This window comes from Pseudorca crassidens, chromosome 1, assembly GCF_039906515.1.
Source record: "Pseudorca crassidens isolate mPseCra1 chromosome 1, mPseCra1.hap1, whole genome shotgun sequence".
NCBI lineage: Eukaryota > Metazoa > Chordata > Mammalia > Artiodactyla > Delphinidae > Pseudorca > Pseudorca crassidens.
This window is the reverse complement of record NC_090296.1, coordinates 115,476,247-115,490,456: the sequence shown is the minus strand read 5'-3', so window position 1 is coordinate 115,490,456 and position 14,210 is coordinate 115,476,247. Positions and strand designations below refer to the sequence as shown.

The 14,210-nt window shown below is 42.7% G+C and overlaps 1 protein-coding gene across 7 annotated transcripts in view; it reads right to left on the bottom strand.

The window, feature by feature from the left end:
* IQCH (IQ motif containing H) overlaps window positions 1-14,210 on the bottom strand; it is a 209,916-nt gene that overhangs the window by 53,190 nt on the left and 142,516 nt on the right. For all 7 annotated transcript variants that reach the window (XM_067751661.1, XM_067751662.1, XM_067751664.1 and 4 more), the window contains one exon: window positions 1,668-1,788. In XM_067751661.1, the coding sequence (XP_067607762.1) occupies window positions 1,668-1,788 (121 nt within the window). The remainder of the gene's footprint in view (window positions 1-1,667; window positions 1,789-14,210) is intronic.

Here is a 14,210-nt window from a genome sequence, read left to right as displayed (position 1 = left end):
TAGATTAGAGGAAGGTTTGCAGACTGACCTTATAAGATCTGGAAACTTCCTAACATCCTGCCCTGTATGGACCTGAGATCTTCATGGTCTTCCCCTCCTAACTTAAAAAAATCCTTTATTCTTAACCATTTTTTATTACATGTACCTTATTTTCTTCCATTAATGCATGGGGTTGACTCTTTTACCTTTACTTTTCTGGCAGTGGGTGCATGTGGAAATTTGTAGAATCACAGAAATTTAGATTTGAGAAGACATTAGAGATTGTGCATTATAACTGCCCCCCACCCCGCGCTTCTCCCTGCACCAGTGAAGAATCCTTTTTCAGCATTCTTGTTAGATGGTGGGCCATCCGACGCCTTGCTTAAATAATTCATTAACAGAGTGTTTACTATGCCCTTCCCCCCCACTCTGCCTTGCAGTATATTCCAACGCCCAACAGATCTGTCATTTCCCATGCGATCTCATACCTTGAGCTAGGAGGTATTCCTTGGTAAATATACCCATTGGCTCTGGCCAAGACTCCTGGGGCAGCACAGGGGTAGCCTTTTATTGGCTCTGCTACGTAATCACAGAGTGATTCGGGGTGAGTTACTTAATCTTTTGTACCTCAGTTTCCTCCTCTATAAAGCAGGGGTGATAATGCTACCCACCTCATAGGCCTGTTGGGAGGATCAAAGAAATTAATACAGGTGTACTTAGAATAGAGTCTAGCACATAGTAAGCACAGGCTGTGCTTGTTATGTCATCTTCACTGTGCTATTCTCACCACTAGGTTGTTGCTGCTGCTGTTGTTAGCATCTGATATAATATTATTATAACACTATTATATATTCATGTTAATATATTATCATCGTTTGACAGTGGTAAAGAGTGGAAAGATATCTTCTGTGGTCTGTATCCTAGCCTTCTCTTATAACTCATGTGGGTACGCATATAGGAATATCTGCCTTACACTGTAACCTTCTGGAGAGTGAGGGGCAGTGTGTGGCCGTGCCTCGGTGTAGCACTCCCACAGGACCTCTCCAACTGGGGATAAGCAGCATTCGCTCCATTCATTCCCTCATCCACTGACCTCCTAATGTCATTGGAAAATTGAGGAGACGTCAAGAGGAGGAGGATGAAAGAAACAGAGGCTGACTTTGCTCCAGGACTGTAGAGGATCTTATTTACAAAGTCCACCTTCAGAACTGGAAGTGAGACCATTTCTGCTCTCCTACAAAATGGAAGGAGAAACTAACATTTCTTAAAGACTTTATTTTGAGTCAGGCTCCACGGAAGGAACTTTCATATCTGTATTTCATTGAATCCTCCCAAAAACCCTGTGAAGTAGGTGAGGAAACTGGGCCCCTGAGGGTTTAAGAACCTACCTCAAGGTCAAGGATGAGATCCAAGCCCAGGTCATCTGATTCCAAAGCCTAGTTCTCAGGAGAAGTCAGAATCTTGAGCTATGCATGGCACGCTTGCTCAGTTCCTGCTTACTTAAGAGGCTGAGTGCAAGATAAATATTTAGGCAAAGCTTAAAAGAGAAAGAAAGTCTGCTTGTAGGAGCACTTTTCTAAACCAACACAAGAGTTGCAAGGTATTCAAGTTGGCCCCAGGTTGACTCAAAACTAGAATTCAAGGTTGTGCAGACTAATCCTCAATAGAAGCTTTACAGTCTTATTTACCTTGACTGAGAAATGTTTGGAGGAATTTCCTCCATGTCGGGAACCGTTTCTCATTGACTGGCTGTGCGTGCTGTGCTAAAACGCCCGCCAGCTCCTCGGAGATCTTCACCAAAGCTGGCTCCTGCAGAAACAAATTAAATAGAACCACAAGCAATTTTACTACAGAAATGAAAACTGCTTGTGGAGTGATTAAAAACCAGGCCTCCAACAGGCAAAAAAAATGTGGTTACTGTTTACCCAGAGTCAGAAAGCCATTTTGAAAATATTCTCTATTTTTCCAGCCATTTCAGTTTTCATATTTCAAAGTGACTTGGCCCCTAAATATTGCTGCTAATCGTGCCTGTTGTCTCCAAAAGGCAGCCTTCTGTCTGGGCATCAGGTAACCCCGGTTTCAGACCCACAGCAGCCTGACCAATGGCATGTCCTCGGGCACTGTGCCTCCCTACTCTGGGCCTTAGTTTCCCATTGTGTAAAAGGTGGGGTTCACTACCTTCTCCCTAAGGTCCTTCAGACTGGAATTTTTTTTTCATTAAAAAAGATTTTATTGATGTATAGTTGACTTACAATGTGTTAATTTCTTCTGTAGAGCAAAGTGACTCAGTTATACATGTATTTATATTCTTTTCCATTATGGTTTGTCACAGGATATTGAATATAGTTCCCTGTGCTCTACAGTAGGACCTTGTTTCCTATATATAATAGTTTGCCTCTGCTCCTCCTAAATTCCCATTCCTTCCCTTCCCTACCCACCCTCCCTCTTGGCAACCCAGATGGGAATGTTTTTTATACTGTGACCCTAACAGAGCTAATCTTGGGAGAGATTGTGGAGTTGGCAGGGTCTTTCTTGGGCACCTTCATCTCTTTAAGCCGTGCCCATTCCCCCTGGTTGGGGGGTCTCCATGTAACTCTGGTATCAAAGCCTTAAACCACGGCTGACCCTGTAGAGGTGGGATTTTAGGAGGGGGCAGGTTGGAAGAGTGAGATGGGGAGGGGGGCTGGCTTCAGTCACCTGATGTGCCCCACTAGGTCATAGCCTCATCTGCCTGGATATGAGGCTGGCCCCATGTCATTGTACAACAACCCCAAACTACAGAGCATCCTGTCAAAGTGAAAACAGTAGGAAACCCTCTGATGAATAAGAAACCTGGCTTTTTGACATGAAAAGACTCGGTTTGTTGGGACATTTTGGTTTTGTTTTTTTTTTGGAAAGCCTTAGACTATCTAAAATTTTTTAGATAGAAGCCACCTCTTCAGATATTTTTCCTCTCAGAAGAAGAGCAGGGCACTAGACACAAAACATTTGATGGGCAGGATTCATATTCAAAATATAGGACATGACGAGAAAAACTCAGGCTTGCTTTGGGTTGCTGGGGAACTTTCTAATCTTTGAGTGAACATCAGTATTTGGAAGAATCAGAAAAGAATCCGCTTTGGCGAGTGGGGCAGGAAGGAATCTTAGAAATCATCTGTACAGCTATTTATTTTCAATTTCCCTGCCTTTAAAAAGTGATTGTCCTCCCCCCTCCCCCAGCTCCTTGGAACATCTGATTCATTCTGGGTCCCGTACCCTCTGAAAATCTACAATAGAAGACAAATAAATATCTGAGAGTACACTCTAGGCAGGTCCCAGTCACCTGAATAATTTCTGAAATATCCAGAAAATCCTGGTGGTAGAGTCTCATTAGTTAGCTTAGTAAGTGCTTGACGTACAAAACAAAAATGCCATGAGGAAGGGAGAGTGCCGCCGCCCACCCTCGTTCAGGGTGGCTCTCTGCACAGTTGGGGGTCGTGAAGAAGGGCTGGGGAAGCCAGCTTACACAAGGAGCCTCTACCTTGGGAGTTAATAGGCAGGGAAGTTGCTGTCAAAGCCCGAGCACTTTGTATCCTGCACAGTTTACATCTTCTCTGCTCTTTACTGTACATTACCTCATCTCCCCAAGGCCCTGCATCTAAACCAGAAACAAGCACACAAAACACGCAGTTCCAACAACCTGGACCCCCCTTCTTGGTTCCTTCTTTGAGCACTGTCCTCCACACCCATCTTTCTTTTTGTTTTACACTTGTTTCAGTTAAAACCATCCTACTCTATCGAAAGAGACCAATTGTCTATGATTCATGCAGTGCCCCAAAGCTGGGACGATGAAGCACGTCTGTAGGTTCCCACCCTGCTTGGGAAACTAAATGTCAAGGAAGGAACCCATGCAGGGCAGGCCCTCTACCAGGACAGTGGAGACTTCCTTTTTGTTCTGCCCTGATTAAAGGGCCCTTTCTGCCCTGTTTCTGAAAGGTGTTGAACCATCTATCCAGTGATCTGCTATCACATCAAGTCAGTTCAAGAGAAGTAATTCATTTATTCATTCATTCATGCAGAAAATGACAGGTACTTAGAGTAGTCAGAATCACTGAGACAGACAGTGGAATGGTAGTTGTCAGGGGGAGGGGAATGGGGAGTTAGTGTTTGATGGGTACAGGGTTTCAGTTTTATAAGAAGAAAAGAGTTATGGAGATGGACGGTGGTGATGGTTGCACAACATTATGAATGTATTTAATACCTTTGAACTGTAGACTTAAAAATGGTTAAGATGGTAAATTTTATGTTATGGGTATTTTACCACAATAAAAAAAAAATCGAGGAAAATAATTACAGAATGTCAGGCCTAACTGAAATAAGGAGAAAGAGTGTTTATGTGTTGGGGTGCGGGGAGACTAGAGATGGAGGTGAGATAATGAAGGAGTGTGTGAAAGCTTTGCCACCTAAGTCTTGAAACTAGATCTCTATCTGTTTCAGGATTAAGTCAAAACTCCTCAGTACGACACCCAAAGGCCCTCTGTGACCTGGCCTCTGATTCCTAATGTAGCCTCACTTCTCTCCTTTCTGGCTTTCAGTCTTGCCCCAAACTGCCCTGGTTCAATGTCTTTCCTCCGCCTTCCTTTCCCCCCTTCCTCACCTAGCTGACTGCTCCTCACCCTCTCTGAGTTAGTTCCAGTCATCCCTCCCCCAGGAAGCCTTCTCTGCCATCCCTGTGGGGTATCCTTTCCCCATGCTCTCCAGCCCCCCGGGGGCTCCTTAATGGCGTGGTCAGTGGCTTTGAGGTCAGGCTCCCCAGCGCTCAGCACAGGGAGCACTCAATATTTGTGGACTGAGTCGTGGCGGTGATAAACACAGGGACCCAGCCCCGAAGAGCTGAAGTTACAGAATAAGGGAAAATGTGAAACCTTGCAACAGGCTCCCTCCTTGCTGCCCAGGGACCACCTTGGGGGATGACTACTTAAGAAGCACCAATTCTTCCTGGGTGGATTTTATGAGATTCCCGGCCTCTGAGGGGCACTGGAAAGATAAATAAGGTGACATTTATGAAGTGTCACCTCTGATGCAACATGCTATATGAAGGCCAATAATTAACTTGTGAGGCTGTAGCTTGCAAGAGGCATCTGGACACTGTGTCAGGCTGCCCTCACTGCCTCTGCTTACAGAGCCAGCCATTCTGCCTTGATCTACAGCGTTTGTGCTGCGTACAAAGCCATAGCAAGGGGGTAAATTTCCTAGAGGAAAGTCTGCTGTGGAAATTGTGTCCCATCATGAGAAGTACAGGGCCGAAGGCACTTGCAGGGTGACATTCGATAGGGGATGCTGGGGCACACAGAGGCAGCTTGGGGCCACGAGGAACTCTCTAAGAAAAAGATACACAGGGAAATAATGGGGTGGGAGGTATTAACTGTTCAATTTATTTCTTTATTTTGAAAGCATCTGATAGGAAATAGAAGGATTATACTAAGAATGGCCTTAGTTCCAATGAAGAGACATCAGATGCAAGTTCTCAGCTTGGGGGGAGTTTCTGTTCTCTAGTGTTTATCATTTTGCATAGTTCAAACACAGTTACCACAACTTTAAGGGCAGTTGCTGATAACGGAAGATCTGTAGCTATTGGGGCTTATTCTGTTCAGAGTAAGCTTAAGTACACATTGATGCACACAGACACAGATGTACAAAACCGTGCCACACAAACCCCCAAATTCATGTGAATCATCAGAACCGTATTCATAAAATACTTCCTCTTGTCACAGCAGGCTCACATTCATTATCTCCTTTGGTCCTGACACCAACACTCTGAGGTGGGCCAGCACAGGATTATTTCCCCTGCTCTACAAATGGCAAGTAGAGGCCCCTGGAGTGAGGAGGCTTGTGTAAGATCACTGGCTGAGTTGTCAGATTCTGTTATTGGGTGATTTTCAACACGTGACTGAAGACAGAAAACAACGGAGTTGGGGGAACCATTGCTAGTTTGCCTTCTTCCCCACTGCTTTTCACCGTTGCAAAGTGTGTGTGTGTGTGTGTGTGTGTGTGTGTGTGTAGAATATCTGTTACAAGCCAGCAACTGGGGCACAGATTCTCTATCTTACATACTTATGAAATGAGTAGTTCAATGAGGCACATCAAGGTGATAGACTACTACTGGTTAGTGTTTCAGAGAGTTTATCATCCACATGGAGCAGATCGTTTAGAGCTAAGAACTCTGGAGGTGTGGAAAGGAAAGCTTAGACCTCATGGGTGATAAACAAATGTTAGAAAAATACCCTTCACTTCTTGAAAAAAATCAGTTCCAGATCTTCATTCCATTATGATTGCACTGGCTCTGGCAATGCACATTAGCTGCTGGCCTTTGTGGAGCTAATAGCTCTAGAGCAATTCCCATCCAGGAGGAACATGAGCCGCATCTGTGCCACTGCGTAGCCTTGTCACCCAGTATCCATATTTACCCCTCAGAGTGCATCAGTGATAGTCATGACCTTGGAGTGTTCCAAGATAACCGCAGGGCCTCCATCAGCCTGACCAGTGCATCCTAGAGATTCTTGTCTATCAAGCATGGACTTTGCCTCTCAGCTCTCTCTCTTTTTTCTATCAAGAAAGTATAAATTTGAAGGAAGAGATATTTGACTGAAAGAAATTCAGGATATCTCAGGGGAAGCTGCTAGCATATCCAATTTAATATTGCCCTCAATGACTAAAGCGACTTCAAGCTCCAGAGAGGTAACTTTCCCAAGTAAATTCTAAGTGTGTGTGTGTGTGTGTGAGTATGAGTGTGTGTGTGTGTGTGTGTGCATGTGTGTGTGTTGGGGAGGATGAGCAAGGAGGAAGAAAGAATACAAATTAGATGCTCTAAATATCAATCTCACCAATACTCCTTTTATTTCAGAAGCTTCTTTGCTGGATCGGCAGTGGTGAATTAAGTAAAGTAACTTCTCGGCTAATCACCTCCAGTCTCTCACATCAGACATTGGTGTTGCTCAAAAGAGAAACCAAGGGACCTACCTAGATGATTCTGCTTTATAGAGTCTTCTGATATCCCTAAATGGAGGAATAGGGACAAAAGGGCAAGACAATCACTTGAAAAACTAAGCAAGAATGTCAGTGTTGAAAGAGGCCATGTGGAACATCTAAGACAAATGCCTCGTGTAACAGAAGAGGGGATGGCGCTTCTACACTCATACAGCGAGACCACAGGAGCTCTCTGGCTGCCTCTGGTTCTGGGGTGAGTGGTTTCCACCACCCCTGCTGCCTCTTTCAAAGGGAAAGTGTGGGTTCCAGGATTTGAAAGGCTAGCGGCACAGAGATGGAGAGAAGGGAGGGATTCCGAATTTGAGGGTGAATTTAGGAAGGTTACTTTGCTTACACAGGACACTTTTTACCACTACAGTTATTTTTTAGGTAAAACAATAGCTCTCTCTTGTTGAAAGCTTACCATGTGGTAGGTCTGTGCCAGGGATTTTATATTTATTATCTCAAAGCCAGTCTCTGAAGTAGTAATTATCATCTCCATTCCATGTCACACACCCATGAAGTAGCAAACTGGGATTCAAATCTAGTTGCTACCAGTATGCCATAGTGCGATGAGATCTGGGTCTGTAACTGCCATCAGTGGGCATTGATGGTCCATCTGGGTCAGATTTAGATCATCCACATGTGATGCTAAGTCTGTGGTGTCAAATTTATGACAAATGGTAGAATGGACATCTGTTGTTGTCTGCCTAGCATCTTTGTCCCCTCGTTCCAGGTAATGATATACCCAACTTCCTTTCAGCAACTGTCCCTACCCCATTCTTAGCTATGCGAGAATTGAGAGTGACTCCACGCTCAGCTCCAGGGATGGGCCCCTGGTTAGCAAAGCCATACCCTGGCCACAGTGATTGGTTCAGGAGGGGCACATGACCCAATTAGGCTAATCAAGTGTTAGGAAACACTTGCTGGGGCCTTCTGAGAAAGAAGCTTTTATGCTCTTCTGAGAATGCTGCCTGGTGAGATGTTCTCTCTTCCTATTACCGTGACCGGGGACAAGCTCTAGGAGCTACTTGACTAAGGACAAGCTCCAGGAGCCACTGGCAGCCATCTAGCGACCCTGGGGACAGCCAGCCTTAGGATGGAGCAGACATTATGCACAGTACAGAGGAGTGATGGAAAGTAACTGGGTCCTTAGTGATACTGAGCCACTGGATTAAGCCTTGTCTGATGCCAGAGCCAATCTCTGGATTTGCAGTTTTCAATTGATAATAATAAATTCTGCTTATTTTTTATGTTTATTTTTAAAAATTCTCTTTATTTTTAAAGTCATTTTGAGTTGGACTTTGTGTTATTGAATATTAAACATTTTAAACTGATACAAAGGGGTGGGCCAAACCGTGTATCCACAGTCCATGCTGGATGCTTAAGCCAGCAAAGGCTCTGATCACTCTATGCATTGGCTACTCTCATTCTGCAGTCAGTAGTGAGGTTTTCACTCATTCCTTTCCATTAAAATCATTAGCAATCGTCCCTCTTTAGAGTGCAAAAATAGGCTGAGAGGATGAAGAAAAAATGAAAATGTCTCCAGCAGGTCATAAACTACTCTCCACACCTACTTAAAGTTTAAGGACTACCTTAATACTCCATGTTTAATTGTTAATTGAGAGTTGAAAAATCAAAAATGCCAACTTTGCCTTCGATGAGATGGCAAATTATGCTGCCGTAGAAGGTAACATAATGTAAAACAGCCAACATTACCAAGGCACACAAATGCTTTTGGTATGTAAAATTGCTTTGTAAAATATTTGCTCCATCTGCTGAAAGCGGCAAAGACAATTTTCCCTTGATAGCTAATGGCCCATCTTGGCTGTGTGGCAAGTGATTCGCTGCGGTGGCGGCTCTCATTAAACAGAATGGTGAAAATGTGGTATATAATTCCATACTTATGTAGCATTATCCACGCGCTGCTTCTCGAGAAGTCTGTCCCTCATTATCCAGGCCTCCACCTTGCACCAGCGTGCAGGCCTAGCAGTTGATTTGACTCGAGAAGCGTTTTGTCCAACTGAGGCACATATGTTGCGCCTCCATTCCAAAGCTCAGCACAACTGCTTCGCCCCGACCAGAAACGCTAGAGAGGTTCATTCCCTTTCAGCTTTCCAGCTCTTCAACTGCTGTTTCTTTTTTCCCCTCTCCACAGGGGGCCATGATTTTCTTTCTAGGCTCACCCTGTCGCGCTGCATGCTGGGGATTTCAATAGATAAAGATTAAGCATTTCTTGAAATTCTAACTTGAACTTTGCACATACACAAAAGCAGGAAAAACTGTTCCTGTGGGCCAAAGCGGCCACCATAAAAGCCGGACAGGCACTGCCCTTGGTTCATGGTGTATGTGGTCGTCTGTGATCGCTCTCTTTAAAGGAGTTGTTTACACTATTCTCTGAATTACTTCAACATCTGCTAAAAGAACAATTAAAAATAAATAATCCAGGGTGGTTTAAAAAAAGAAGAATATGTTCATGTTTTGGGAATGATATTAAAAAGTAGTTACAGCAGCAAGTGGTAGATTTTTTTAAAGATATTTTTAATGTTGGACAATGGGTTTAAAGGCAATTATATTAAATATGAGTGACATCAAGTAAAAACATGTGACTGTTTTAAAGATTACACGGTATTTTAAAGCAGAAACCACGCAGTTTAAAAATCAACCATAAATGGTAGTGGCCATAATTATTATCATTGACAATAGGTTTCTTTCTTTCCAGTTAGAGAAATATCGCTGGTTGAGAATACTGCATATGCTGAAAAAGCTCTTTAGTTGAAAATTAAAAGCAAAAGAAAACACATGTGCCCTTTGGACTTGATTTTTCATTCAAGTAGTGGGGAGTGGGGTGAATTTGTCGACTGAAATGGGAGACTATCAGGAGGATTTATATTTTAATTTTATACAAAATAAATGGGCAAGCATCTGCCTTTCTTAATCGGAGTCTGTACCTTCTTTGATATTTCCACGTGTACAGAGGTATATACTGGAGGCAGACGTGATAGCATTATATATTTAGTATTGTTGTTTTTTCTACAGACCATGCTTATTAAAATACCAGGGTAGTAAATCGGTGAATTCCAAAAGTGAGGATTTTTTGTTTGCTCTGGCACAATTATACGAAAGTCTGGGTCTTCTCAAGGGCATCCCTCTCTCACCGAGGGGCATGGAGGACAGACGACCAGAAGCAAATGGCGCAGTGGCCGGCAGAGGAGAGTAAAACCCACTCTGAATCTGTTCCAAATATCCGTGCCTGCTCTGTGGCTTGAAGCAGATATTTCCAAAAGAACTCCAATGAGGACTTCCTGTATGTGAAAACATAACCAGTTCTTGTTCCTCTCATCTTTTGCTTTATTCCTTCCTTCCACGCTGTTATCGCGAAAACTGGTAGTTAAATTCAATTGATTCAAAATATTCCGGATCCATATGGCCGCCAACCCTGGAGCTGAGGCGATAGCGCCTCACTGCTGTTCTCAAGCATTTGCCTCTCCCCTAGTCCCCAGATGGTGGGAGTAACATTTAAACCTCCTTTTCTCTGCCTTGTACAATAGACCTTGGCACCATTTCAACTGTTTACTCCGGTAATTAACAGCTCTGATACCACAACAATTACAACTCCTATACTCTCACCACAATACTGCTATGAATTAGTGAGAGCTAATGGCTGGAAGGTAGAGGGTTTCCAGACTGTGAGATCTGTGCATTTTTAGAATAAAATAAAAGGTACAAACAGCATGCTTGCAGTAGACAATGATTACCTAGTAATTAGTTTACACAAAGCTTCCTATTTAATGGCAAAACGCTGTAATTAACGTGTGACAGAAAATCAAAGGGTACTTTGTAAGCATATGAAAAATTAACACTGCAGGCCCATAGCTTTATGTACTGATTAGAAGCATATTAAATCAATAGGACACACAAACCAACAGCTTGTATAGCTGATTATTATAGGTCCTCAGAAGGGGGACCCAGCTTTCATTTAACTTGGGGAGGCAATTTTCCTTCTCCTATCATCTTCCTCAGGCACAGAGAAGCACCTCACACCCAACCCTGGCAGCTTCGTGAAAACAGCCATTGAACTGGAAGAAAACATTCTAAGTCATTTTCAGAGATAAGGAAAAATATGTAAATGACTAAGACTTTCCAATGATTGCGGTGACGTGCTGCTACACTAATTAGAAAAGACATCAACTGGAACCGGAAAATGAAGCAACCGGGTCTCAATCTTGTGGTCAGAAAAATGTCTACTTTATCAGGTCAATGCCTCTTTATACAACATGTAGGAAGTTTAAATAACTGGAGTTATTTTCTGTTTTCAAATTATAAGAAACCAGGCTGCTTTCATGGTTTATTCTTTTAAAGGCATTATCTGGGTAAATCATTGGGCAGGCACAACTTGGTCAACATTCTGTATCCACAACAGCCACAATCCTATGTAATGATAATTGATGCATAGAACAATGTTCTGGAAGCCTACAAGATGCTACAGGACCTTCTGAATCACCATAAAAAGATTAAATTGTATGTACTTGTTCAATATTACCTACAATTTAACTGTAATGCAATTTTATGGTAATATTAATAACAAGTAGCATTTCTTGAAGTCTTATGTGCTAAGTACATCGGTAGCCAACCCACAAAGGTTATCTCATTTAATTCTCACTACCTCCCCAGGAGACAGTTACTAATATTACTTCTCTTTACAGTTGAAGCGATAGAGACCTGGAGAGCTGAAGTGACTTGCCCATGGTTCCCCCCGAGTAACCTCTGTGCGCCTAGGCTATGGAACCCACGAAGCCAGGCCACCTCCTACTTATCCTGAATGTTCAATTATTCATACTAGCCTATTCCAGACCTCATTTTGCTTCAGAGGAAGTTTACATGTCAACCTGGAACAGGAGACTAAAAGCAAACAAACAAAATATGTGGTTGCTTATCCAAAAAACAGGGTTTTAAAAACTCACTATATTTTTAATGCTGTGTCTGATTGTGAAGATAGGCTACTTACTCTAAGCTCTGTGAGAATTTACAGGTTCACTAAAATGATCTTGCTAGTGTACTAAGTTGAGAAAGGCATTGAAAATGTGTCACCTCCATGAACGATCAAAGGGTGATATCTAAAACTCACTGTCCTCACCCATGCACATAAGTAGGTACGTGAGGCAGTTAGGTTGCAAAGCCGAATCCTACAGACCCCCCAACAGGGCCTCTTCTCTGAAACTATGAGGTGTGTGTACCGATGGCCCTCTTACATCTCAGCCTGCTGGCAGCAGGACAGCAGCTCTCCTTTCAGACAGGAAAGGGAAGAAATTTGAGAGCAATAGCTGTGGGACGTTTGTGTTTCCCGCAAGTCTCTGTAGAAAGCAGACAATCTGCCACAAGGGCAGCAGGCCACAACGGCAGGGACCTGAGGGAGAACGCTACTCTAAGGCTTTCAAACAACGGGTCTTTTCTAAATGGATTCAGCTCAGTGTGGCAACGGCACGGGGCCAGGAGGAGTGGATGTGTGTTCCAAACTAGGTGCGGATCATTTATTAGCTGTGTGAACTTGGGCAAGTCACTGCACTTCCCAAGCATCAATTTCTCCATCGGTAAACAGAGTGACAGTACCTTCCGTATCAAAGTGGTGTGGAAGTAAATGAGTAAACACTTCCGTTTTTTTCTGAGATTGAATGAATCAATTCACATAAAGTACTGAAATGCCAGGACTCCCATGGATACCAAAATCCAAGAATCCTCAAGTCCCATGTATAAAATGGCATTGCACAGTTACCCTCCGTATCTGTGGGTTCCACGTCAACCAACCATGGATCAAATATGCAATGGTACAATTCTATTATTAAGAAATATGGAGAAATGTCAAGACCTTATAGTGTATTCATGGGTCTACAAAATGCTAAATCTCACGTCTAGGCCAGTATTCTGGCAACTACTCTTCCAAAGCAGTGTCACCAGGCCTCACTACCACCAAGCCCATCTTCTAGGAGCGAGGGAGGGAAATTTTACCCTTTAAAAAAAGAAAGAAAGAAAAAGGCACAAGAAGGACTAGTACCACAACAAATGTCTACTTGGGTCTCCCTACACTGTCTTAGGTGAGAGTATCCAGGAAGGTTTTTCCCCTACAGGTGTGTCTTTGCTTAAGCCTTTATTCCTACTAAATGAAATCCCCCCGACTGGGGAGTGGGGTCTTTGGAGCATGCACACATGTGTAGATTCATTGAACCTTAACAAGCATTGAGTACTTAAGTGAGTGAGTTTACTGGAACCTGTTGGCGGACGTAGGTTTTGTTAGCTGGTAGGATGAAGAGAGTAAGGTTGGTACCAAGCCATCATGAAAAAAATGAGAGTTGTGCTGTTTTCATTGTGGCCATCACGTAACATTCTGCTTTTCCTAAAATCACCTACAGGTCAACACTGATTTTTTAAATGTGACTTCAATGTTTTAGCATTTGTTGATTCCATGACTTTGTTTCAAGTCTCAACTGCAACCAAATAACTCTCGTTCTCAATTAGGTAGAAAAAAAGATGATCTTTATATTAGATCCTTGAGTCTACACTGAATCATGCCTACCTCTAAAACCAATATTTACATAAGATGCAAGAGCCTCTCAAAACAGTTCAAACTCCCATAAACAGCACTGTTTTTAATCTGTTGCCTACAACATACCAATGAGAAAAATCATGGTATCGTGTCATAAACTGCTATGCAAATGATGCTATTTGTAAGTACGAACATAGTTTAGTGCTTACAGTCATATTCTCATTTCTAATAATTCTCCCAGAATGGAGTCTTTCTCTGGACTCTTAGCCTGCAGGATAGTCTTTCATCAAGAAGCTGAAATTTTTAATAACCTGCCAGCATATGTTTTGTATGTGCCAGGCTAGGCTTGATGACACAACATCTTCATTATCAAAAGAAACAGGTCTACAAACTGTAATAGGACATTAAAACATGCCTGTGCTCATAAAGTAATGTTTTAATGTCTAAATGTGCACCATTATGACGGTCTTCTGGGACAAAAGATAATTCTAATCCTAAATTTTCAATAGCTACACTCAGTGGAAATTGCGGTTCACTTCCACTCTGAATGCAATTTCACTTTGAAGGCAAAAGAATGTCAAAAGTCTCCTACAAAAAAAAAAAAAAAAAAGCTCTTCAGAACTACTTTATTTTTTATTTTTATTTTTGGCTTCTAACCAAGCCTGGCCAAGCACAGGTCTCAGAG